The 26913-nt window shown below is 44.3% G+C and overlaps 1 protein-coding gene across 3 annotated transcripts in view; it reads right to left on the bottom strand.

Annotated features, from left to right (window-relative positions):
- The window catches only part of LOC121453476 (zinc finger protein 608), a 109319-nt gene that overhangs the window by 11520 nt on the left and 70886 nt on the right, over nucleotides 1-26913 (bottom strand). For all 3 annotated transcript variants that reach the window (XM_041660282.1, XM_041660284.1, XM_041660283.1), the window contains exon 4: nucleotides 190-277. In XM_041660282.1, the coding sequence (XP_041516216.1) occupies nucleotides 190-277 (88 nt within the window). The remainder of the gene's footprint in view (nucleotides 1-189; nucleotides 278-26913) is intronic.

Raw genomic sequence — 26913 nt, 5'->3', positions numbered from 1 at the left:
GACAAGAAACCCGATGGAAAAGAAAGCTAGCATCTGCACTTTACAGATCAGGCCTAAAGGGCTCAGTTCTCCTTTGCCTGGTTTCAATTACAGGAAGAGTTTTATATATTATTCATTTCTTTCTATAGCTTCTTTGCAGAAATGGGAAAGGGGAAGCAGAGGAAGGAGCAAGAAAGAAAAGGCACCCACCTAGGAGGGGCCCAGTCGTGCTTGGTGCAGTCTAGTAGGGTCCCCACATACGTCTTGTTCCTCCACGTGACATTGACCACCAGGACACCTGTAGGGGAGAGGGGGTGGTTAAAGGGGAGCACATTTAACACCTATTACTTTATTTCCACTTCGTTTATTATTATTATTTTTACCAGCAAAGTTCTATTCTCACATGGCTTTCAGAAGCTGCGGTTTGCATCCTTCCCCTTTCTGGTTTCAGTGACCTCAAGTAAAAACCCACAGGAAATTGTGTGTGTGTGTGTGTTCGTGCGTGCGTGCACACACTCACGAATGTGGTGCACAGGGGTGAGAGTGTGTGAGGGTGTGATCAAGATATTGCTGACAGAAGGAAATGGTTTTTTGCCATGTCCTGCTGTAAAGCGGTGACATTCACCTCTTAATTTTTCTATTATTACACATAATTGCTTTCGTTTGGCAGGCAGCCAACGTAAACCAAGCCGGAGTTACCAGTGCTTAAGCCAGAGGGTGACTGAGAGGAATCTGGTTTCCAATTCAACACTATAAAACAATGGCAACTTTTTTTTTTATTAAGAAAAGAAAAATCCCACTTGCAGATATGTAAAAATAGGCACGGCGGAAAAGGCAGGGCCTTGGGGCAGCTGTGACTTCTTCTTGACCCTCCCCTCTTTGACTCTGTGAAGCAGCGAGCAGCCCAAAGGGCTCCGAGGCTCTTAAAATAGCTCTCGTAAGAAAATAAGTGTGCACAACACATTCGCTCTTGGGGTTATCGGCAGTCAACTTTGGTGAGCATTTGCCACAGAGGATTAGGAGAGAACGCTCAGAACCGTCACACGTTTCCTTCCAGCCACCCTGCTTTCCCTCCGCTGCACTGCAGGCTTCACCTCGGCACTGTGTCTGTGGGTCACTAAACCTGAGGGTGTGCAGTGTGCCAGACAGCGCTGAGGGACACATAACACCCTGCTTGTTCCTGCGAAGGACAAGTGCTACTTTAAGGAAACACACACACACACACACACACAAGTCCTTAAAGCGCATCTGTAAAGAGGCTGGATTCTGAGACAATTACAAGAGTAAGGTGAATAAATGAAACATTGAAGGGAGCCATTGTTTCTTTCAGTGCCTACCCCTTCCACCCCCAGAGACCCTTTCTCCAAGTCTTTACTGGGCGACTTACTCACCTATACTATCTACCATCTTGGGAACCTCACAAAGCAAGACCTTTGTTGTTGTTGTTGTTACTGGAGAACCCTTAAATAGAAGGTAAAATAATCTAAATGGTTGGGTCTCGAGTACTGGGGAAGGGAGATTTTTTTCTCTCAAAAGTCTCAAAAAGAGATCTTAAAATTGTTTTCCATATGGTCGGGGCTGCTGCTAGTTACGTGGCGGCTGATTTTACTCACTAGAAATTCTACCGGCAGTAGGCTAGCCGGGGAAGAAAAGCTAAAAAGAATGGCAAGCATCGCCTGAAATCAGGCTTGATTCCTTTTTATTCCCCCATGGAGGAAGGGTGGGGGCGTTTTTAACCGTTGAGTATGAAAAATCCCATTGTGATGAGAATCAATAGCAATTAGGCATTCGGTCAAAAATTGCACAAGATGGAACAATCGGAAAGGATTCTTTATGAGCACATCCCTTCAGGAAAGAGGGGTGGGGTGTGGAGGAGAGGGGCAAACTGGGCTGCCTTTCTCATCATCTGCTCTCTGGGGCACCGTGTGTGGTGTCAGAGACCTCTGCAGCTGCTTAAAATTCTTTAGCGTGTCAGCTATATTTACAGTGAGGGAATGTATCTGTATTGCCAGAAGGTTACTGCATTTTAGCTTCAGAGGCAATAGGCTGAAATCACTGCGTTCCAGAGTCCCTGATGTAGCACAAATGTATAATTAAAATTGCTTGAAAGGAAACATGAAAGAAACAACAAACCTTCCATTCTTGCAGTAATAAAATTAAAAACAGGAAAAGTCTGCACAGACACTTAACATTTGTCTGCAGTGAAAGGCTTTTGTTACTGCTTCTCCCCTAAGGGTTTCGCGTTTCCAGAAAACGCGGGCCGCCCATTGGCCAGTGCCTGCTGCGAACGCTCACGTCTGATTGGCTGGCCCGATGCAGCTAGCCTGAGCACAGGATGACAAGGCAAGGAGAAAGGGCAGGAGGAAGGATGCTCCCAGCTGCGGGAGAGTTGAAGCATCCATCGCCAGAAGCCCCACAAAGGCAGTGGAAGTTGGAAGCAGCCCCACCCCCACCCTCATGGTACCCTGACAGCCAAATCTGCGGCCTCCAGCCAGGCGAGGGTAACCGGGCCAAAAAGAAGGAAGGGACCCAACATAAGCCATAAATCAGTGGTTATCCCGGGCCACAGGTTGAAACGGTCAGGGAGACAGAAGTGCAGTTGCAACTTCCACGTGAAAAAACAGTTCACATCTGCTACTGCTTAGCAGCCACGTGCGCCACGTTGTTGTCTGTACTGGAAGGAGTAAAATTCTGTAAAGAAAAGTCCACTTTCAACTTCAGCGAACCTAAATAAGTCACCCTAATTTCAAGAAGCACTCTGAATTTAAAACGCTCAAAAGAAATGCTCCTCTCCCAGGGTGGCTTTTTGTTTTGTTTTTTGTTTTAATTCATTTTTTAACAGCCCCCTCAAGCAGTGCTAATTAGATTCATGGCCCTGTGGTGGTCCATCTTGTGCAAGCCTCTCCTCGGAGTCATAGCAGTTGAATTTGCTCAGAGGGAGTACAGACACTCAGCTGAGGCTCCAGGTTGGGGGAGAGGTTTGGGACTCACTGTTTTTTGTAGGTGGTCCGCGGCCATTGTGAAGGTCCAAGTAGGCGGTTTAGCTCTGAAACATGGAAATTGCTGGGAGTGGTGGCACTGTCCTTTATTTCCAGCAGAGGCTGGTGATTCTCTGTGAGCTGGAGGCCAGACTGGTCAACAGAGTGAGTTCCAGGCCAGCTAAGGGCTATACAGTGAGACCCTGCCTCAATCAGTACATCAAATCTATAATTTTTTATGATTTTGATGAAATTATAAATTTTAAATGTTTTGTAACACAAGGCTATATGAAGCATAAGTTACAAAAGGCACAGTGAGTGATGTAAATCAGATGAAAGTGCCCAGAAAGTACAGGCTTGAACTTCATAAGCCCAGGCTTAAAGGTACGTTTCTTTCTAAATAAATTAGACAATATACATACTTAGTTCCCTGAAGGTTTGTCTTTTCAAGCACACTTAATTCTTCTGAATCCCTTGCCTGTCTCTCTTTCTCTTCAAGCCCTTTTTATGTTTATAAGAATAAGGATCTCACTGGGATTTTTTTTTTTTTTTTGCCATTCCCTTTCCACCTATTTGAAAAATTCCTGAGGCATATTCCTGTTAATCCTAAGCAAATGGGGGGACATACAAGGATAGAATGGGAAGCTCAATAGTATGACTTTCTTCTTCATATTGTTGACACTTCATCCCACATACTGGTATACACACACACACACACACAGAGGCTTCATAAAGATTCACGCTCTGTTTCCTACTCAGATCCATCAAGTATTGGCTGTGTCTATTGGGTCTTTTTTAAGTACTTATTGGTTGCTACTGAATCACACTTTATTGGAAAATCTGTTCAGCTTCTGTACTTACAGGGTCTACAGTCTTACAGTCGGGGTAGACATGCATCACAATCTAGAAGTCGAAGCATGGCTTTGCATATTACCAGTACTTAAAGAGTGTGCTCTTTACTAGACTAGGACAATCTCACATTAGATGAGAACCTGGGTGTGATGCTCTTGGTTCCTGCTCTACCCTCATGCCCTGCTCAGAAGGACGTCTTAGACCAGCAAGTTCTCATACCAGTAATCCTAAACCTAACCTCCTATCACCGGATCAGTGACTGGAGCCTGATACAGAGGCAATCAGACACATTCATGCCAGGAATCTGGGTTGGCAATGTAGAAACTTGGAAATGATGATACAAAGAGAAGTCTAAAGATCTCTGTGTTAACTAAGAGGACCAGGATGGGCAAGGGCCTCAAAGATGTAATAGCTAAGAGATGAGACAAAGATGCCAAGCGCTAGATCAACACCTCAATACTTGTGTGTGTGTATATGTGTGTGTGCCTTCTTTGGGGGGAGTTAAGTGGGGTGGGACCAGCAAGATGGCAGAGTTCTCCCTCCTGTGGGAACTTGAGTCACCCATGGCTTTCTGCTCACTAGGAATGCTTCCGTGAGAAACTCATACATGTTTGAACATAAGATGTGTCATATCCTGGTAGGACGCTCCTTTACATTTCCCTCCATTCCTGGGCACCGTGAGCGGGTCTCTTCTAGCACTCCTTTGTATTTGGTATGGTCTTTGCACATACATCCCTGAGAAGCACTGACCCTCAAGCACAAGATCACTCAACACTTTCGAACCTCCAGGACTCTCATCACAATCAGCGCCTTTTCTCGAGGTCTCACTGCTTCTGTATTTTTTCCGTAAGAGTAATTTCCCACTAACTTACGGGGTGGCAGACTTTCTCTTTGGAGAGATTCTGCTTCTAAGTTACTATTTCTTGTATCTGTGAAGCCGCTGCCTCAAGAACTGGGCAAATGCTGATTGCCCAGTGGTTCTGCATCACTCTGCTTATATTACAGTTTAAAGACTGTCTGAGTCTTAAAAGAGCCTCATCCTTGGGAATGGGAGCATCACCAAGATACATCTGGATGGATTTGGTGTGCACTCAGGCAGAAAACACAAACCTCATTCTAATAACACCAAACTGTAACCCGTTTCTGCTGTAAATCCAAGCCCCGCCCCCTCGTGGGCTACACTTTCTTTTATTTTACTTTTCTAGAGAAACACCAAGGATAATAGAAAGGCCACTGTTTCAGATCCTGGGTCCCAGTGTGACTACTGCATAGGGCGGGGCTTATCAGCAGTCCTTTGTGTGGAATTCCTCTCCAAACAGTCCCTGGTTTTTCTGTTGGATGCTATCCTGGTGCTCTTCTCAAAGCTGAGACTGCTCTAGTGGCTCCGGACCGCTTTCCCTTCAACTAGATTCCTTTTCAGGGCACAAAGTTTATAATTATTTGAGAAGTTTTTAAGTTTGTCCATAAAATACCTACCAGCCAAAAGAGTAAAATGGCTTTTCTGTTGCCTATACCAAGGATGTATGGTGCACCAGCACAAGAAAAGTCAGTGTTGTCACATGACCATGAAACAGTTTTTTTTTTTTTTTTAAGGGAGCCCTACTGCTGGGCTGAATGTTTGAAGAGTCACTTTAACCACATCCTGTAATCAAACCATCTGGAACACAGTTCTGCGATTAGTCACCCTGAACATTGGGCTTTATCTGAACAAATAATGTATGGCAATGGAGCTTGCGAGATAGGGCAGGGCTGACAAAAAAAAAGTATAATGAAATACTTTATGCCCTAGTATGCCGCCACCCCAGTCGTAAACCCCAGAGACACACTGTTCTGGCGCTAATGCACTACCTTGTGAGAGCTTAACGATTCAAGGACAGAAGGGCCAGCATTTGCTGGTCTCCATGGATCTCTGTTGGCGGCTGGAATATGCTGGCATCACTGTACCTCTGTTAATTATAACCTCTATATGACAGTCCAGCATTCCATTTTGGTGCTATTTCCAGGGCATTAGAAGCAGGGTTCATTCATGGCAGAGTAGTTAGGGCTGTTTGCCAGGGGTTAAGGCGCATATCTAGATATTTGTTTGAGTTCTTCCAAACGCCACCATATAGAAGAAGAGGAGGGGGGGGGGGAGGGAAGAAGGAAGAAGAAGAAGGAGGAGGAGGAAGAAGAAGAAGACCCAATCAATACTGAAAAGCAAAGACTAGATCTTACTCTATCTATTCTACCTTTTGAAAAACAAAGTGGTCCCCCCCACCACTTTTCAAAATATTTTAACATTTATATACAATCTGTGTAGTTATTATTTTAATCTGGAAGGACTTCCCTACTACAAATATATCTAATAAGCCTTTAAGAACACATGCATGCGTGCGCGCGCACACACACACACACACACAGAAACCTTGTTTTCCTGTGGGCCTTATGGTTTAATATACCTAATAAGTCTTTAAGAACACACGCACACACATACATGCACACACGCACACACACACGTACACAGAGAAACCTTGTTTCCCCGTGGGCCGTATGGTTTAATACACAAAAGAACACAGAGCCGCTTCCATCACTGTCACCTCCCAGCAGCCTTTGTTCTGGGGCCTGATGAGCTGTATTGATTTGGGAAAATCATTGAGCTTCTTGGAAAACTCGACTCTCACTTATTCACTGCCATCTATTTCTTTCTCATGAAGACAGGTGGTCAATATCCAGCTGGCTGGTCAGCTGAAGGAAGCTCTGGTTGGTTTTCTTTTCCTGGCTTCCCTAGTAACGACATCCTCTCTCGTGTCTACGAATTACAGTGGCCTGTTAAGAAGTCTACTGGTGGAGAACAGGGAGCAGAAATGCGGCTTTCCCCAGCCATCACCAGAAACACTAAAAGGCTGCCCTACGCAGTTACTGCACAGGCTGCCGGTGAAGATGGGGATAGATTGTCCTCTGGCCGAAAATCACCCATGCAGAAGTATGAATGAACATCACAGCAGCCTAAGATCACACCGTCTAGGAAACAGCAGGCCAATGCTGGGTGTGCTGGCACACAGCTGCGACCCCAGTACTCAGGAGAGACTAGCGGAGAATCAAGACTTCAAGACCAGGCCAAGAGACATCGTGTGTGCAAGGCCAGCCTGTGACACAAGAGAGTGTCTGAGAACAAAATCATTTCATTACTGGTCGTTACAAATAAATTCCTGTTGATTGCAGAAAGAGATGTTTCTTTTCAGCAGTCAGGACCTATGCTGTGCAAGCAAGTTTCCTACTTACAAAATGCCATAGGTTTTATAATATGCCTCAAATGTAATAAAAACCATCATGAAAGAAAATGCCACGTGGAGATCTTTGGGGAAAAAAATACGTTTAAAGCACGCTCAGTAACAAAAGCATTTGCTTTCATGGTAGGCAGGCAGACGTCCCGAAGCAGTACGAACGGCTTTACAGTATGTTCTTCCTCTACACAGCAGCATGCACAGCACCACAATTACCCTTATTGCTAGCAAGTTCCTCTAACAGCTTCTGCCACGCTGTCCAGAGTCCCAGCTGGGGACAAGCTGTAAACCAAGTCTGAGGTGATAGTGCCAGAACAGGGAAGAGGACATCTCTTGAGGGAGTTTCTACAGGACAGCAAGCCAGAGACACTTCACTGGGCACCATGCCAATCCTGCAGGCCACTTCCCACCAAGGCTCAGTCAACACAGCGTGGTAAGGAAAGGACAAAGAGACACAGGGGACATGAGGGTTGAGGGAGTCTTCCGAGATAAATATTTGGAGTCATCTAAATGCAGGAACAGAACGAGCAAATGCCACGCTATGCCTACAGTGTCTCTCTCCATTTGTGTAAAGAGGCTTCATTTCTGGCTTTTGAGTGAGCTTTCCAGTAAGTAAGTGCTGCCCCGAAGGCTTCACACAATGGAGCCCACAGTGGCACTCTGACTTCCGATGCCTGGATCTGCACTTGGACCTTCCAGGCACCCTCTGGTTTATGTGAAACCTGAGTTTCCTTGATGACCTTTATGGAGCCTAACCGCTAGGGAAGGAGAATGGCTTCTCACCTTCTCACCCCTCCCCCACGGGAAGGCAGAACCCCCACCCAGACCTTGATTAGTTCATTAAGGAGATATTTTTCTTCCTTTAAATAAAAGCATTCAAGAGCGTGGGAAAGGTATTTTATAAATGTTTGTCGAATCGGGCAAACTGTACTATTCCCTCCTAAGAGCCACTCCCTTTGTAAAGAGTGGTATTTCAGGACACGGTTCTGTTCAAGCGGCCCTGGGTATACAGCACATGGCCCTGGTCTCCCCAGCGAGATGGACAGAGCCTCCTCTCCGTCACTGTCAGAGCCACTGCAGATGGACAACTGGAAGGATGCAGCTTGTCAATCACTACTCCCATAGATATCGTCAATTCATTTGACCCTTTTGCATCAACAGCTCCTCCTTACCCAAGCTCTCCATGTCATCATGGCTTCTGCTGGGAAACAGGCAGAGCTAAGAATAGCCAATGATGATGGAAACAGTTACTCAAGGCAAAAAAGGCCCCCTCCGGGTCAGTCCCCATTAAAGGAGAGTCCTCACGGCTCAAAACAGGAGAGTGCACAGTACTGTGAATATGGGGTCACGTGACAGACAGCTTTCCCATGGGGGGGGGGATCAGGTACTGGGGAGGGGGGAGGCTGCGAGGAAAGACAAAGTAATTCTAAAGAACAGAGGAAGCAAGAGGTTAGAAGGAAAACTTCATCCTCAGGGCCTTAGGGAAGATGGGGTGGGGGAGGGGGAGTGGGAGGGGAGAGACAAGGAAGAGGGAAGTGGTCCTCTAGACACCCATTCTCTCGCCTTAATCAGGACCAGATTAGGTCCTGGTAATTTGCAGACTTCCAGGTCTAAACACTATTAAATTGCTTGTCAAAATATGTGTATCACCATTCTACATTATGGGACCGGGTTTTAAAGAGAATTTTTCCCAGCCACGGTCCTGAGTTATAAGGAAACAGTGGGAACCAATTGACAATTATGCTCCACATCAAAAGGCTGCTACTGATCCGCATATCTCGCTGGGACTGAAGAGCTGGGCTTCCTATAAATTAGGATGCTTTATTTAAAGTCAGAGCGCTTATTTGCTTTTGTGCCAGCTCTGGGCCCTTTTCATCCGTAGCTCGCCAGGCCCAGGAGAGCACAGATTCCTGCAGCCCTGCTGCCCACCAGCTGTGTCCTCTGTAAATCATAAAGCCTCTGAAGGAGCCGTGCTTTACAAAGGCCAACAACATTTGCTGGAGATGATCACTCAGCTATTATTCCACTCGCTGAAATTTAAAATAGCAATTTACAACAGCAGCTCAGACTGGGAACTGCTGCTCTGAACTGCGGGGTGTGTGTGTGTGTGTGTGTGTGTGTGTGTGTGTGTGTGTGTGAGAGAGAGAGAGAGAGAGAGAGAGAGAGAGAGAGGAGAGAGAGAGAGAGAGAGAGAGAGAGAGAGAGCGCGCAAGCAGAAGGCACACAAAGAGGTAACTGTTACACAACAGAAAATGCCACCATCTTGGCCAATCTAGAATGGAAGCAAAGGGCCGGATAACAGAATATTGGACTCAGCACCCCCTTGAAGGAATGCAGCTTGGTGGAGGGTTTTGCCCATTCCCGTTTCCAGCTGCGGAGGCCATATCCCACAGGCAGCAAGAGAGTGGGTCGGATCCCTCTGGTAATGGGGTCACACACTGTGGCTCAGATTCAGAAAGTAGTATGGGAAGCTGAAGGTGTGTGTACCAAGGGTGGTGGGCAGTGAATTCTGCAGACTAGGCAGTGGGACAGCACACTGACCAGGAGTACCTTACCCCACCAAATGCAGCAGTGCAGACAGCCCCCTCCCCCTGCCTTCTCTGGTCCCTCTGGAGCTCACCTACACTTTCCTGAGTTCCAGTTCCACACTCTGTACTGTCGTGTGACCCCCACATCTTTTAAACCCTCCCTTAACTCAGTGTACAGCTGAGGAATGGGAGACCATGTTAAAATAGGAAGAGTTCCCAGCTAAGAAGGCAAGTCTTCCTGCATTCCTTCCAGGTGAAGCAACTCTGGAGCTAAGCCTCTGTACCCATTGGCCTCTGTACAGACCAGGCCACGGCTGTGACTTATCTAAGTTTCAGAATCTTAAAGGCTGCAAATTCCAACCCTGAGAACCTTTTATTGCTTCTCTACACACACTGCTAATCTCAACCAATAGGAACTTATCTCTCCTCACAAACACAGTCGTTGTTTAAGCAAATGCTTCTGTTGTTCCTTTGCGGGCCTGATTAGTACTTGGATGGGAGACCACCTGGGAATAGCGGGTGCTGTAGTTCCGCAAAGGAACAACAGCTTCCTCGTCTGACTCTCCAACTTGAAATCCCAGAAGCCACTCCTCTGAATTCTTTTTAAGGTAAAGGAAGCTCATTTCAAGGGCTCAGGAGCAGCTCACGTTTTCGAGGTTACAAAAAGGCCGAATTCCCAGTTCAGTGAGGACAGCTAAGGGGCCACAGGACCTGGCTCTGAGAACACAGTCCCTGGTTCTGAGCCAGCAGCACCTCAAAGGCCAGCTCATCCCTTCCAATTCCTGTCCCAACAAACCAGTTTTCTTGTCAGTGGTGCGAGGTCCCTCAGCACCCTCCCCCACCTCACATTCCAAAGTTCTTATCTTTCAGGGAGGAAAGCTTTTTTTTTTTTTAAAGGCCCTATGGAGTTACAAGGATTTCAATAGGCTGCTTAGAGACCAGCTCTGTTCTGTAAACAAACCTAATGAAGTGTGACTAACAGTGCTCTCCTAGTGCAGGGCGAAGGTAAAGGGGCCTTTGTTGGCACTTACTGGAGCAAACTGTCATTTTGCCGGAGAAGAACAGAACTTAGCTGGTTATTGATTGACCAGCCCTGCTCCATGTCATTGCCTTACTGTCAATTTCTGGGGGCTGTATGAATACGCTTTTGTCTGGGCATCGTGATGCATCATGCGCATGCGTGGCCAAGCACAACAATTGAGGCTAACTCTAGGTTCTGCTTCTCTGCAAACCAGACAAAATCGTTTCTCTCTGACTCAAGGCTCCGTCCCTGGCCTTGGTATCACTCCCTTGGGCCTTTAGAACCTGTACCCAGGGTCACTCAGAGCTGTTTCAAAATCACTCTAATTATACCTGCCATGGTCATTACATTTTCGAGGGAAGTCTGGTCTATAATATCTGAAATTGCTGACTCTTTCTTTTCCCATTCCACTGATGAATTCCGAAACTCCCCAAACTCATTGCCAACTGCTAACTAAATCTTCCACAATGACTTTTAAAGGTCTCCTTTTTAATTCCCATTTGTCTAACGTGTTATCAAACACACACAAGAATGCTTTTTGTTGGCAGGAAGACTTGAAGTCCTTTCACAGAAAGAGGAAGGGATTCAAGTCAAAACCTGCTTTCCTTGCGAATCTGAGCACAAATTTCTGTATAAATTATTGACTGCACTTTGGCCTCATCAGAAACATTAGCCCCACAGGCTGATAAGTTCTGACCCCAGGTGGCACATCAAGCCCTCTCGGAAGAGGCAGAAACATTAGTCCTTTGCACGGAGGACTAGGGCATGTGAGCCAATCAATCAAGCTCTCTGACAGGTTTTACAGCCTCTGAGCATTAGGCTTAAGTCAACCCCCAAGACTCCTAGGCTTGCATTATTCTCCTCTTCTCTGGTTGGATGACGTTAGGGTTAAGTCCAAGGCTTCAGCAAGAGAGAAAGGCTATTGTTAGGAACTCAGTCTTTATTGACTCTGACCTGCAGGGCAGCCAACTTGAAGTCTTTTCTAGAAAGTAATGCACTGTTAATTGGTGCTCATCACTGGGATGTGTTTTATACACCTCTTCACACGGAAAGACCTGACTAAACATTTCAAATGTCTTCCCGGCTTGTCTTTTCCTTCTGTCAAGAGCGAAAACACCCACACCCACACAGACATACTATAGATACACAGACACATGAACGTATACACACAGAGGCATTCACATACATACACACAGAGAGAAAAAGACCGAGGAGACAAAAATCTGATTTCTATCCCAGATTGCAAACAGAGACTGTCTGTCTAGGCAGAGCTAACACTGGAAGCTGGCACAGGAAGAAATAGATAAGGGTTTTTTTTTGTTTTGTTTTGTTTTCATAACAAATAGCTGTGGGGTTAGTACACAGGACAGGAAAAGGCCTGGTGGAGGGATGAGGTGCAGACCTATTATTTCCTTCTGATGTCTTTTGCTTACAATAACTAAAGATGTTTTCAGTAGAAACTGGAAGCTGTATTTATGAGCAGCAGAGAGATGGCCTCAGGGGTGAAGAGAACAAGATGCCACTCCTCGGCTTTGTTTGAAGAATCCAAGCTCTCTAAGGCTGTAGCAGAATTATTGGTCCAAAGGCTTCCTGGCTTTCTTTGAAAGAAAAAGCAAGCAAGCTATTATCTCTTCTGTTCTGGGAGAGGGTGGGAAAGCGAGTGGCTGATGGAAGGTAATCATGACAGGGCCCTGCCAGGCCTACTTCCTCTTGCCTGGCCCTACAGGCCCGTTAACCATTATTCTTAGGCCCTGCCAGGCCTTTTACAGTCCTACCAAACACCTTTTGTTGTTGAAAGTGGTAGATGACAGGGCAGAATTTGAGGAAAGAAATCATATGTTGGCATTTTGGAAATCAATATTTTGAATGGGGGGGGGGTGGCTAACACTAAACGGCTAAATCAAGTTTGTTGTTGTTGTGTTGGTTTTTTGTTTTGGCCACAAAGCTGTTGATATTTAGCCAAAGGATTACTCTGTTTCTAGTAGTGTATTCCAGGGTATGGATTGGTACACATGAATTCGCATATTTTTTTTCAAGCAAGAAAAGATTTTCCCAGGAAGCTGCTGTTCCAGTGCCATGCTAACATCTGTTCTGGGTGTGTGCTGGTAAATCTTGGACACGCTGATTCCTAAGTTGAGCTTTAGATAAAAAGACTGGAGAAGAATGGGTGCTGCTTTTTGTCCAGCTTTTCTGTGGGGCCACTGGAGTACCACTCAACTGAACACCAGAGAAAAATGAGGTCAGGGAAACTAGCTCTTTAAATGGTCGTCTTGCACCTGTAGCTTCGATGCGTTTGTATAAATCCTTGTGTATACCTACTGCCATAACAGATTAAACTCACAGATACAATGGCTCCCCAGAGGCCAAAATATATTCCGTGAAGGGCTCAAACTGAAAACGACTGTGTAGCCTGTTTTCACGTAGGAAGCTTTTTCCAAAAAGTCCTTTTCTGGTTTGTTTTGCTTTTGTAGGCCAAAAGTAGGTTAGCAAGAGAACCAGAGAGACACCAAGTAGTTGCCTGAATAGAGTCAGAGTAGACAAGTCACCCCTTGGGATCTGGGGGACTGCTTTCAGAAAGAACCTCCCCCCCCACTACAGACCCTAAAAGCTTTACATATAGGGGCACAGTAATTGCATAAAAACCATGGCACATCCTCTGATAATGCCAACAACACAACAGTTACGCAAACAGTTGTGGCATTAGTTAAGTGATGTGATAGCCATTATCTTGGTTATCAAATTGACACACCTAAGAGGAGAAAACTTCCCTTGAAGAATTACCTCTATCAGATTGGCCTGTAAGCATGTCTGTGGGGGCATTTTCTTGGGTGCCAATTGACATAGTAGGCACCCATTGTGGGTGGTACCATCCCTAGGCAGGTGGGCCTGGGCTGGAAGCAAGCCAGTAAGGAGTGCTTTTTCATTGTCTCTGCTTCAGTCGCTGCCTTTAGTTTTCTGTTTGTATCCCACTCTGCCCTGACCTCCATTGGTGATGGACTGTAAGGTAGAAACAAACAAAATAAACCCCTTGTCCCCTCACGATGCATTGGGTCATGGTGTTTATCATAGCAACAGAAGGAAATGAGAATAAAAGCTAGTGACATATTTTATGTGTAGTTGGTTGGATCTAAGGATCTGGAACTCATGCCCGTGAGGCAAGCATTTTACCAATTGAGCCATCCATTTCCCCAGCCCCAAGGCCGGAGTCTCAATTTTAGACTTCTTTGGATCCAGAACTGTGGAAAAATAATTTTCTGTGCATTATAAATTATCCAGTTCCTGGCATTCTGTTGTACCCGTACAAAGCATCCTAAGACAGACCTACACATATCACTAAAAATGGAAACCCACAGAAAAACTGAATCTTGATAGAGTCGAACCTATCAAGGGTGTCCACCGAAGCATCAAAAAGCCAACTTAAAATTAATAAAATGACCTGACCTTACATATCAGGAGGCTAACGTTTGCATCACAGTTGCCAGGAAGAAAGATGCAGAACAAATACAAGGAAGAATGATGGAGAACTTGCCATGCACGCGACACGAGAATCAGTGTTTGTACACAGATCATCTCATTTGTTTTCGTAGGGCTTGTGTGTCAGGTTCCTTAATTATTATATTACTAATGAGCAAATTAACTCTAAGGATGCTTAACCGATGGCCCCTGGTTAGAAAGCCAAGGACACGAACGCATCTGACTTCTGTTGTCCTGCACCAACGGGTATTACGTTATAGAACACGGTGTTCTAAATAGCAGAGTTTCACACAGGAGCTGCAAGAGCATGGCTGGAGATCCCCTATGGGTAGGCGCCTTTGTGATGTCCAGAAACACATGCTGCAGGTACACAGATCTCAACTCTAGGTTTGGTGGCATCATCACCTTAGAAGCTTGAAAGTGACCACAGGGGTGACATGTGCACAGGCCTGGAAACGGCAAGTGAAACAGAGCAGGGCTTTCCCTCTCCAAGTCCCTTGCCAGAGTCCCATGGCTGATGCTCACTGTGGAATTCCAAAGGTTCCCACATTCATTTCTGTCATCATAATGCTCCTTGTCATGGAAAATAAGATCTGGAAAAAGCAGAGAATCTCAAACCCCTTCTAAGTCAATGTTTAACTACTTGGGAGGTGTATGATTCCAGAACTCACTGTGGACTAGAGTTCTAACACCTTACAATGTGGGTTGTCTTTCAAAGGAATGAAAATTCACAGTCCAGACATCTCTTTCTGCTGAAGCTCTTACATCTCATTGGTCATTAGAGTGTGCCTACATTTACCTCTTCATAACTCCTGTTGCCACTACTTTATCCACACCATGGACCACATCCAGACTTCGATTTGGGTCCCACCATGATCTTCTATGGCCTCACACTTCAATGTGCCTTTAATCTTTTCCGGGATCCACTTCTTGTCCATTAACCCTTCGTTTCTATCTGGGGTCTGGAGAACTATGGCTCACTTTGCCTGACTGATTGTCAGAGTTCAAGTTCAGGAGCACTGAACTCCAGTGAGCTTTTCCCCAAATCCCTCACCATTCCTGGGGGATTCCTACCCAAGCAGTTTCCCTCTGAGACCCAGGGTGTTGGCAAAGAGTGAGCACTCACCCTGCAGGTAAAGGGGAGGCTAGATATTAAAATGAATGAAGACATAAAAGATGGACACCCACAAAATTCCCAACTGCTGCTGCTCTGTCCCTTCTCAGAGCAAGATTCCACCCCAGGTAATGCTTCCCATTTGTCAATCAATCTTATAATACAGGCCAAAATCACTCGGCTTTTCCGATCTTTTCATTTTTCTTCTTCCTTTTAGTAGAACTTGTGTGGAATAAGCAACCTTGCATGTTTAAGAAGCCGGGAACCTTCCCCTGGGACTTCAAAAGGCATTCATTTTCTTTCTGAAATATTCCAAAAGCACTTGGTGAGGTACATCTGTCGCTCGCCTGATGTTGAGGCTCTAAATGCAGACCATCACCCACCCAGGCACGGAAGATCCAGACCAGTGGCTTCTCAGACTGCTTGCAATTTAATGAACAGTCATATCCAACAAATCTCATCCCGATAGAGCCTGCCAGTGGTTCTTCTCCCAGACTCAGGGCCCCAAAGAGAGATCTGTCATTGCCTAAATAAATTTTACAGATGTAATAGATAAAGGCAATAAAGAAACCAGAGCTTTACCTAAAACACAGTTGACAGAGCAGAAAGCTCCGTCTTCAGAATGGGCAAGTGCATTTGTGCCTACGAGGCTGCCTGTGTGTACCAGAGAGAAAGACACAATGAAGGTTAGGAAGCATGAAATGGCAGCCTCTTTGCCTTTCAGGGAACGTAAATTTTATTTGCTGGATGTAAATATTCAAAAGCTGTGGTTTCCACCTCCGTGTGTGATCAGCGGAAATTGATTTCAAGGAGACACAAAATTATTCAGCTTGTTGCTTGGCAACGTGAAGCTCACAGATCACACGTTCACACGCATCCCTATCGAACAACTCAGGGGGGTGCTTTCCTATTGTGACCAGTGTTGGCACAGATGGCTTTGTGTGCCCTTGGTGAGTGTGCTCCTGCCAGACAGAAGTGGACACAGTCATAGCTTGTCTTCAACAAGTGCCTGTGACCTGTAGTAGGTGCTCCCTGCACAGTCTGCTTCTGGGGAACCTTAAACCTTACACCCCAAATAATTCAAACATAGTAGCTTTGTTTTAAAGGCCAGGTGGCCAACTTTTTAGGAATCAGTACCTGGCCCCAATATAGGAGACAGACACAGGTAAGAAATAGTGTTAATATTCTTGTCCACATGATCCATAGTAAAGGAATACTGTTAGCTTTGCTCTAAATGTGTGTGAGTGTACTTGCTAGTGTGAGTGTGTTTAATTTGTTTAGCAAATTGTGGACTCTAATATTTAATCAGCTAATTAATTAAATTAATCTAATTTTATGTGGATGCATATTGAAAAATAGAAACGGTACGTAGATAGAAACCCTGCCATCCAGGCATACGCTACAGAACAGAAAACACTAAAAACCAGTCCTTCTAAAAGAATATGGCTGCCACAACAGCCCTGTGCAGAAGCTGATGTAAGTCTGGCCAATGCTGCTCCATTCTCTTTCCAGAAGACTACAGAAATGTGAATTCCATTTACTTAATCCAATTCAAGTCCAAAATGAACTGCCCAATCTCTAGCCCTTGGTGGATTTGGAGTCAACCTTATAAAATCACCTCTCCTTGGAGATTATACCCATGCATTGGGAAGTGATGAGAGCAGGATAAATGGGAGGAGTCTGTAGTTTTTACAAAGGAATTAGCTGCCAAATGGGTCCTCAATCACGGTTTCTTGCAATTTACATTTCACCTCGATCCAGAGACTGGGGATATGGGACCCATCAGAGGAACTGAGTCCCAGGCACAAGCACTGTTCCCTGTGTGTCTGCTACTGTGTCCCCCTAACCACAGCTTCTCCTTCACCCCTGTTGGGTACAGACATAACATGACCACCGTTGCTAGTCATGTAACAAGACCTGCACATTTAAGGAAACCCGAACCTAGGTATCATGCTGGCTGGCTAGTGAAATACCCCTTTGACTGTTTCTAGAATAAACATTATTATGTTCAACACGCTACAAACTTTCATTTCATTTAACAGAGTGCATAAAGTGCTGACTGTGTGTTAAGCACTTTTCAAAGATTCTCGTAAATATTAACTTCCTTAATCCTACTACCAATGTAATCCTCCACAAATAAATTAACAAAGACCCAAGCAGTTTTCAAGAACAAAGCATCTTGGGGAGTTTTCCTGAGAAGGCAACACCGTAAGGGCCCAGAGAGATGAAATGGTTGCTTGGATCTTAAGGCTAATGAGAACAGAGCTGAAACCAGGACCGAGACCACCCGGATATCTTCCACGTTCTTCTTTTCAAGTAATCCTTTGTCTTAACATGGCTGCATGGGTATAGACACCCATCTAAAGCTCTTGGTGATTCCTTCTGAGCATGAGATTTGCCTAAAGCCCAACACACCGTGGAGGCCTGGCTCACAGCTAGAGTCCTCAGGAATCCAGCTCTAGTGAGGCCAACGCACAATGACCGGATGTTGCTCTGGAGACCAGGAGAATCAAGAGGAGGATTTTTGGACTGGGGCTAGACCTCAGTGGGGAGAGTGCTTGCTTAGCATACACGAGGCCCTGGACTCCATCCCCAGCAGCACATAAGCCAGATAGAGTGATGTACACCTCCAGTCTCACCACTTGGGTGGTGGGAACAGGAGGAGCAGAAGTTCAAAAAAAGAATCTTTTCAGACAGAAAGAAAGCGAAAGACTGGACAAAGAAGTGCACTGGGTAGGACTGAAGTCCTATGGTATGTGACACAGGCATCTTCACTTCATTCAAAACTTCTCAATCCAGATAGGAGGAAACTAAAACTACAGGGGGCTATGTCAAATTTATGGCATATAAAATTATTAATAAGGTGAGCATGGAGATTATTCATTGCAGTCCACACACAACAAAATGCTGTGTGTTTTGAGTCATGTTTAGAAACAAACAAACTAAAATGGAGAAATCAACTCAGGGAGTCACGACTTCATGAATGAACGTGACCACAGACACCTCAGAACAGTACTTGAAGGCAGCACACAACTGTTCTGTCCCTCAAAATCACATTATGGAGCAGGCTCTGTCTGACTCACACCACGAGATTCTTGCCTACATTTGTTTTATTTTATCACAACATCTGGAAAGTAGTTCCTGATGGCTGACAGGTAGGGGTCGCATCCTCCGGGATGCATTTTGCTTGTGCTCCAAAAAACGGAGGCCAAGGTGCCCTTAGAATGGTGATGAGTCAGTATGTCAGCCTGCAACTACCCTGAAGGCCTGGAAGGTCAGTGTGAACCTCGGGATGGCCAAGCCTAATGGGAGTGCCCAGTGTGTGTGGACACTGCAGGTTTCAAGGCCCTAGCTTTGTCTACGTGGTGAGAGTCAAGGTTCCAGTTCTATCCGGAATGGACTACAAGGAAGGTGAATCTCGCCTCCTACTTGGTGTATTTGTATTTTAGCTCTAGACAAATGGCATACTTTCCCCAAACTCTCCAGGCACTAAACAGTCCCCTTAGGTGCTTGTTGAAGATACTAATTGCTAGTTCTACCCACAAGGACCTAAAGTGGCTGTTAGATTCCCCAGGCTAATGGTCTTTAAAGGAAAAACGTATATCATATAAAATAAGAGAACCATACCAGACCTGAACATTTTCAGAAAAGGGGGGGGGGTCATGATTTGATGAGTTCCTTTCCCATACTCTCAGGGTGAGGGTGGGAATAGCATCTTGCTATTCCCTTGGGGAAAGTTACTAAGGCTTTTTCTCAGAAGCTAAGGACTTTTAACTCCTGAGCCTTTTGACAGGAGTATTAGCATAGCAGCTTCACTTGAGTTAAGGAGAGAATTATTCTGCCATCCACACTAATCTCTTCTGGCAAGAGGCAGAATACCAACAATGGCTCCTCACAGAAGAAGACAGAGCCTCAGCCATCCTTTCCTTCATGGACAGGAATTTGGAACTCTTTGAAATATTAATATAACCTCACTTATAAAAACAAAGTTGCAGAAAGCAGTATATCACAGAAGCTTCCTATCCTCCTCCCAAACAATTGTGAACGGCATGCGTTTATAGCATACCTATTCTTCAGACCCCTTACACAGACACACATGTTCACGCCAGTGTGTGTGGTGTGCGCATGCATACCGGCTATGCACTGGCCACAGAAGGACGTCAGATGTCCTGCTCCGTCACTCTCCACACTATTCCCACAGAAAGGTTCTCTCTCTGAATGTGGAGCTAAAGCTGGTAGCCAAGCAAACCCCAAGTAAACAGATTGTTTTTCTTATTTAGTGATGGATTTGTTATTGTGTAGGTGTGTGTGTGGATGGACCCCTTCTGCTCCAGCACACATGTGAAGGCCAGAGGACACCTCGTGGCAGGACTTCCTGTCTGCAAGTTCCATGGCAAAGACCTTGACCCACTTGAGTGATCTCTCTGACCCCAACTTTCCTTGTAGCGGTAAAGGATTTGATCTCAGGTCTTTGTACTTGGGCAGTAAACATTCTTAGCTACTGAGCCATTTCCCAAGCCCCAACGCCTAGGATACTAACATCTTATTGTGCTGTTGCGATTGCATGCTAGTTTGGCAAAAGTCAGACAACTGGGGGGATCATGGTTCTTGATAAATGAGCCCTGAGACAAAGCAAACAGCACTGCTGGCTTTGCACACTCACACTGGGCACGGCACCTCTGCCGAATGCCTGTGTGGGAAGGTGAGCGTGCCCCACAGACACACCATGCACACCTCCTCAGCCTCCTGGGAATCTGTGAGCCAGAACCCTTTCCAACACATTCATCAAAGACCTTCTCAGAGGACAGAACCAACTTGCCTTTTTACCCTGTTCCACAACAAAAAGCTCTGGTGAGTGCTTCAAAAGTAACGACCCAGCAAAGACGTGCCTTGGGAGCAGCCCCTGCGTCAGGCCTCCGCATCCTTTCCAGAAAGCCGCCTCGAGTGAATGCATGTCCAAGGCTGCCGTAGTTACTCTTCAATAGCAAACTCCCTGGCCCTCCCCTGCTCCTCTGGAAATTTGGTAACCATGGATTGTGTATCCCGCTGAGGCTTGATACGTAGAGCAGTGTTCTACCTGCTATTAAGCTGCTGATAGCAGTGTTTCTGTTGCAATTTATGAGCAATGTCAGCTGAAGGCAGAGAGTATTGTACACACTATATTTTCCCAGCTGGAGATCTCCGTGAATGGAGAGCAAAAACATGAATACACACGCATTGTGGGCTTGAGGGAAGAAAAAGGCAGGGGAAGAAGTCTGCAGGCTAAAATCAGGTGGGTGGTCTTGATCATAAACCAAGTAGATAATAAAATATTCAAAGAAGGGCCAGCTAAACGGTCAGGAAATACATACAGAAAAGCAGGAAAAGTCCCAGAAAAGCCACTCTCTATTTGTACCTTGCCAACCTAATTCCTAGTTGTGCCAAAACTCACCTTCCTGCCTGGGGTTTTAAATAGCTTACCATAGCCAAAGGTCACTTGAAACCGCAAAAACAAAAACCCACTCAACATCAAGTTTCCAAGAGCTGCCTCAGCAGGCAGCAATGGCAGTGCAGCCAATCCCCACACCTCCGCCCACACTCTTCCTCAAAAGGCAAATTGTCTTTAGCCAGAAATATTTTACATGGAGTTCTTTTTGTGGTTAGGAAATGGATGCCTCATATTGTCCAGCTGTCCATGAGCTTAAAAAAAAAATCATGAAATACATAGAGAAACAATCGGCTCTAAGAAATCCAATGCTACAGAAAAAGGCTCAAATCATAAGTCAAGAAACTGACAGGCAAAATCCCTAGAAAGCCATTCTTTCCCTAGAAACTCTAAGAAACACAGCAGAGAACATTCTCAGGGATCTAGCTAAATAAGCTTCATTAAACTTCTAGCTGAAGAAAATGGAGAATTGCTTTATCTGGGCAGCTGGTTTCCAGTTCTGCTGTGTGTCACACTTACGAGGATTTATTTTTCTAACCATCATGTTAGAGCCTGATCCCTGAACACTGTGGTTCAGTGGTTGTGATTTCCAGGTCAGCTTTTAAAAGATACGTGTCTAATGTGTAGACAGGGCTTTCTGTGGGGATGATAGGTCTCTAAAAAACACCGCACAAGCAAATCTGAGTCCTCCATGACTGCAGTAGGCTGTGTTGACTGTAAAAACTGTCTTCCGACATGTAAATGGAACACTCAGGCATAGTAAGTAATAATTAAAAGCAAAAGGATGATTCGCTTTTTTCCCCGATGGAACATAAGCCAACATTTGATGGTCTAACACTGAACCAGATCTTCAACAAAAGTATTCATCTGTCTCTTAAACCTGAACTTAGGTGGTTTTGATTCAGAAAAAAATTCATCTCACAGTACCAACAAAATAAAATAAAAATACTGAGCCTAAGAAATGTATCAAGCTCAGAAATAAACCAGGGGAAAAGTAATTACCATTCAAATATAGCAACATGACATTCTTTGAAGGAATATCCTTTTGACGTTAGGTCTCAAATGCCAAGAGGCAAAAATCTCAAATCTTAACATTGTTCAGAGGGAGTCTGGAGAAAACAAATATGTCTCCTGAAACTGCTCTCTCTACAAAGAGGAATGAACCCATCTGTAGTCAGTACATGATCAGTAAGATTTTATTAAATAATTGCAGATTCTCTAAGAAATACCGGGAAGAAAAGGGGTATATGATGGATAGCCTACACTCAACTGGCAGGACATACATACTCTGAGAGACTGAGCACATGCAATTACATTTCTGGAGATCACCATCTACTAAAGGAAATCTCACTGTAATAACTATAAACTACCAGCATCCCCCAGTATCAGTAGATTGTTCATCCTTTCAGATTCAACATAAAGCTAGGGACGCTTGCTATTGAAGGTGGATTCTTTCTTCTTTCTTTTCTTTCTTTCCTTTCTTCTTTTCTTCCTTTCTTTCTCTTTCTTTCCCTTCTTTTCTTCCTTCCTCTCTCCCTCCCTTCCTTACTTTCATTTGTTCATTTTTGAGACAGGGTTTCTCTGTGTAGCCCTGGCTGTCCCAGAACTTGCTCTGTAAACCAGGCTAGTCTTGAACTCACAGAGATCCACCTGCCTCTGCCTCCTGAGTGCTGGAATTAAAGGTGTGAGCCACCACCTCCTAAACTTGATTTTTTAACACACACCAAATGATTGGAACTATATTAGAAATGCAGAACAGTGCCATACCTGTAGATGGAGATGGAAAAATGTCCCACTTTTTCACAATTACTTAACAAATTGTTGGGTTAAAAATGGATTTTACAGCCAGACAGTAGTGGCACACATCTTTAATCCCAGCACTTGGGAAGCAGAGCTTGGTGAATTTACATTGTGCAAACACTTTCACAGTTAGGCTTCAACCACAAGACATTGTCATACTTCTAATTCCTTTCATAGTTGCTGACACAATGTGACACACACAAAATAATCCAATAAATTCTGTTGAATACTCTTGGGTTTTCACAGTTGCCTTTTGTTTGCTTGTTTCTCTCTCCTCCTCTCTCTCTCCTCTCTCTCTCTCTCTCTCTCTCTCTCTCTCTCTCTCTCTCTCATGCAGGTGCACACACATACATTGTATGAGATCATGGAGGCCCTAAGTTGACATCTGGTGTCTTTCTCAATCCTCCGTCTCACTCTGTACTATATTTATTGAGGCAGAGTTTCATTAAAATTGAATCTCACCAATTCTGAAGAGCTATCCCGCTTGGTGCTGGGATTACAAGAGTTTTTGCCGGGCAGTGGTGATGCATGCCTTTAATCCCAGCACTTGGGAGGCAGAGGCAGGTGGATCTCTGTGAGTTCGAGGCCAGCCTGATAAGCTACAGAGAAACCCTGTCTCAAAAAAAACAAACAAACAAACAAACAAAAAAGAGTTCTAAGCACGGACCATCCCACAGGTATGTCTGGAGAATACTCTCTCTCTCTCTCTCTCTCTCTCTCTCTCTCTTTCTCTCTCTCTCTCTCTCTCTCACACACACACACACACTGTATCTTTGAGTATCTCTACAAAACAAAAGTCATGAAAATGAAATAGAGAAACTTACAAACCAGACAGCTCCAAATTAAAAAAAAAAAAAGACAACAGGAAGAGGGAACTGGGAGGAGGGAGAACCCTCAGTTAGGAATCTTCTTATCAGCTCTGGCTTTAATTACCTGTGATGGCTGCACTCCTGAAAACACAACCAAAAATTTGCCATATTCCTATGATAAATACTTATCTCAAATAGGCTGTTTATTTCAAGAATTTACACCACTTGTAGTTTATGATCATTTAACTGTAGAAAGAACGCAATCATAATTGTTTCCTAAAATGGCTTAATTGACACCTTTGCTGTTTTTCTACATTTTCCCCCTAAATATCAAATTCTTTAATCTTAATTATTCAAAAGTTAGCATGTGTCTGCAAAGCAGGACTCCATGTTCAGAAGCAAAGCAGGTAAATTATGCAACAATTTGCTCGTAATCACAATATAGTAAAGAAGTGTTCAGATTTGCATTACAAAGCACACACACATGGGGTGGGGGTACCTGGAATCCCTAGCATTTCTCTGGATACAGACCAGTGTTCAGGAATATGCATAGTCGAAAGCATTATGAATAAGCTGTACCGACAGGTGACATAGGAAAGGGAACACTATCTACATCCGGCTCTGAGGCTCTGAAAGCTGCGTCTGAGTGTTAATGATTAGGAAACTGCGGTACATTAGGGTCACCTTGGAGTCCTTTAAATATTCTGATACCCACTCAACTTCAAGCAGTGCGTGGGAAGAGATTCTAACATTGGCATGCTGGAGTCTCTAGGTGTTTGAGAAAACAAGCACATTTATGAAGTGACATCCTGGTCTAGGTGAGTAGTTGTAAACCATGACCGTTCATCCGAGTCCCATGCAGGGAGTTATAGGCTGACAGCAATAACTTAGAAAAGATGAACGAAGGAAGGGAGGGAGGAGAAAAAGTTATCACTTCATCTTAAGCCACATGAACACAAATATTGGGTCCAGAAGCCTGAATCAAATTTAGGAAAGCATACTTTTTAAAGTTCCTAACATGATCTGAATGTGAAATCCAGACTGAGAGAAACATAATGAATTTTAAGGTTAATAAAACAAGCTTCAATGATTTGTTACATTTAGACAAACATACTTTCTTTGCAAAACAGAAGACTGTGTGTTGCCAAATACAATACATTTAAAAAAAAAAAAGAAACAAAAACAAAAACAAACAGTTTCTCCTGTGGTAGAACCTAAGCTTATCTGGTCAGGTAAATAATATACGAAGGTCAAAGAACAAAAGAATAGTTCAAATACTCCATCAACAAAGGCGATACTTATAGAACTCAGAGTACCTTAAGTGTTGGAAAGAAAATACAAGTATTTCCGTCTCATGTTGGCTAAGGGCAAAGCATCCAAACATGTCCAGATTCTGCAGGAAAATGTCTGAGACTCACTTGGAGGGAAGGGGTGGAAAGAGGGTGTCCTCCAGAGCCTTCAAACCTAACCCTGTCTGTTCTTTTGGAAGAATGTCTTTTTCCTGCCGATGGAGTCTGCCACATGTTCACCTTAAAAGTCTTCAGTGACCCGAAGGGCTAGTGTACCATTGTAGAGTTTACATATCAGCTTTGCCATTTATTTTTCAAAGCTTTATTTTTAATATATTACCATTTACTACATTCCAAATCCTTAACCCCATTTTGTGGTTAAAACAAGACTGTGGGAGTTTAATGGCTTAGTTACACATCCCTTCTCCCTACCAAGATTCATTTCCATGAGACTACAACCATCCTTTACTTAGAAATATCTTCAGTTTACGTGGTACTTAGGTACCAATTATTTCCTAAGCCTGTTTTAATGTCTTGCTCTTTTAAAGGCTTAGGCGGCACAGTGAGGGTGAACTACAGCCATGAGCAACAAGACGGATTATCACGCTAAGGAAACAGCAGCATTTTTAGGCATGACAGCCCTGAAGAAAATTAACCAACCAGATAGGGGTCAGGGAAGGGATAGAAGAAAAGGCTTTTCGGGGATGACAGTCAAGGAATGTTTCATTGGGGAAGTAACATTGGAGTCAGAAGCTAAAAACTGTGAAGCTGGAGGTCATAAAATGCTAAGGTCCACAGGCAGCAGAAGAGAGGGTGCCAAATCCAAGAGAGGCCATCAAGATACCTCTAGTGAGTGCCCATAGAGAGACAGGAGCAGAATTCCAAAGAGACAGACAAACAAAGGCTCTGTGGATCCTTGTAGAGGTGGAAGTACCCTCGCTTTTTTTCCCATTTGTCTTTTTCATCTTAAAATTCGACTTGATTCCCCAAGCTGTGGTCTGAGCAAACATTATAACGCAATGTGCTTTGCAGCAACAATGGCTTTTATCTGGATGGCTGCAAAGAGGAGGAAAGCCAAACTCGGGTGCCCTCCTACTGCTGTGTCAACGCACACCTCTCTTTGAAGTATGTAGTAGGCGACTGTTTCCTAATCTGTAATACCTGAAATACTTGGTGACGTACCCTCTTAGCCAAACAAACCTTAAGGAAAAACAGCGGCGTACTGTTTAAAGGAGATTGTTTTGTTTAAACACGAGCTTGGAAACCAAAGGACAGCAATTGAAACAGCCAAGAACTGGCCACAATCCAAAAGTCCACAGGCACAAAAATGAAGAAATAAATGAGGATGTAGTCAGGCAAGTCTGATAAAGTCGTTGTAATGGGCTCCAGCTTGGTGCTAAGTGAAAAGTGAAAGCCGAGAAAAGACCTTGCCTATGATTCTGAGGAAGAAAAGCTAAGCAGTGTCTTGTGTGGCATTTAGAGGTCTGTAATAAAATATGGGAACAAAGCTACGGATTTCAGAATAGAGATTACATGGTTACATGGAGAAAGAAGAAGACAAAGACTGAAGAAGGCGCACCCAGAAGTTTCAGTAATTGGAAAATTTCATTCTTATTCCTGGGTGGAAGATGGGTATTTGTTTTCATGTTGTTCCTTATAAGTGATGCATATTAAGCCATATTTTGCATATATTTAGAACAGATAAAACAAGATTTAAGGTTCTTCCCTTAGCAAGAATCCAGATCTTGACACAAAGGACACTTCTGCTTATTCCATCTTAGAAGGTTTATAAATGTCTTTCTTGAGTTTACTCTATATTTTATTGAGCAGAATGCCAAGAAAAGGAAAAGCACTCCCATTTTCTGGAATAAAAAGAAAATTCAGAATTAACTGGGAATGAAAAGATTCAGCCAGGAGAAACTCAAGTGTGTATATCTGTCTTTTTTATTGTTGTTGTTGTCTGTTTGGTTTTGGTTTTTTGAGAGAGTCTCTCTATGTAGCTCTGGCTGTCCTAGAATTCACTATGTAGACCAGGCTACCTTTGAACTCACAGAGATCCTCCTGTCTCACCTCCTAAATGCTGGGATTAAAAGCATGTGCCGTTACATCTTTAACAAAGCAGTCTGTGGTGTTCGGAGCTAAGTGACATATGACATACACAGGGCACTCAAGAAACACTACAATCACTTTCATTCAGAATGGTGTGTTTACAGGTAACTGAAGATTAATTTTCTCAAGGCTCATCGGCAAGTACTTCCAAAAAATAATAAAATAATAATAAAAGCATTACAGATCCATGTAAATCAAACTTCACAGAACAATGGCAGCCAGCCAGCCCAACCATTTCAGGTCTGCTGTCCCATCTGCTTGGCCTGTTAACT

This window comes from Microtus oregoni, unplaced genomic scaffold (genome assembly GCF_018167655.1).
Source record: "Microtus oregoni isolate MIOR12 unplaced genomic scaffold, Mior012 000011F_ref0000422, whole genome shotgun sequence".
Classification (NCBI taxonomy): Eukaryota; Metazoa; Chordata; class Mammalia; order Rodentia; family Cricetidae; genus Microtus; species Microtus oregoni.
Note: the sequence above shows the minus strand (reverse complement) of the source record. Positions and strands in the feature narration are given on the sequence as shown.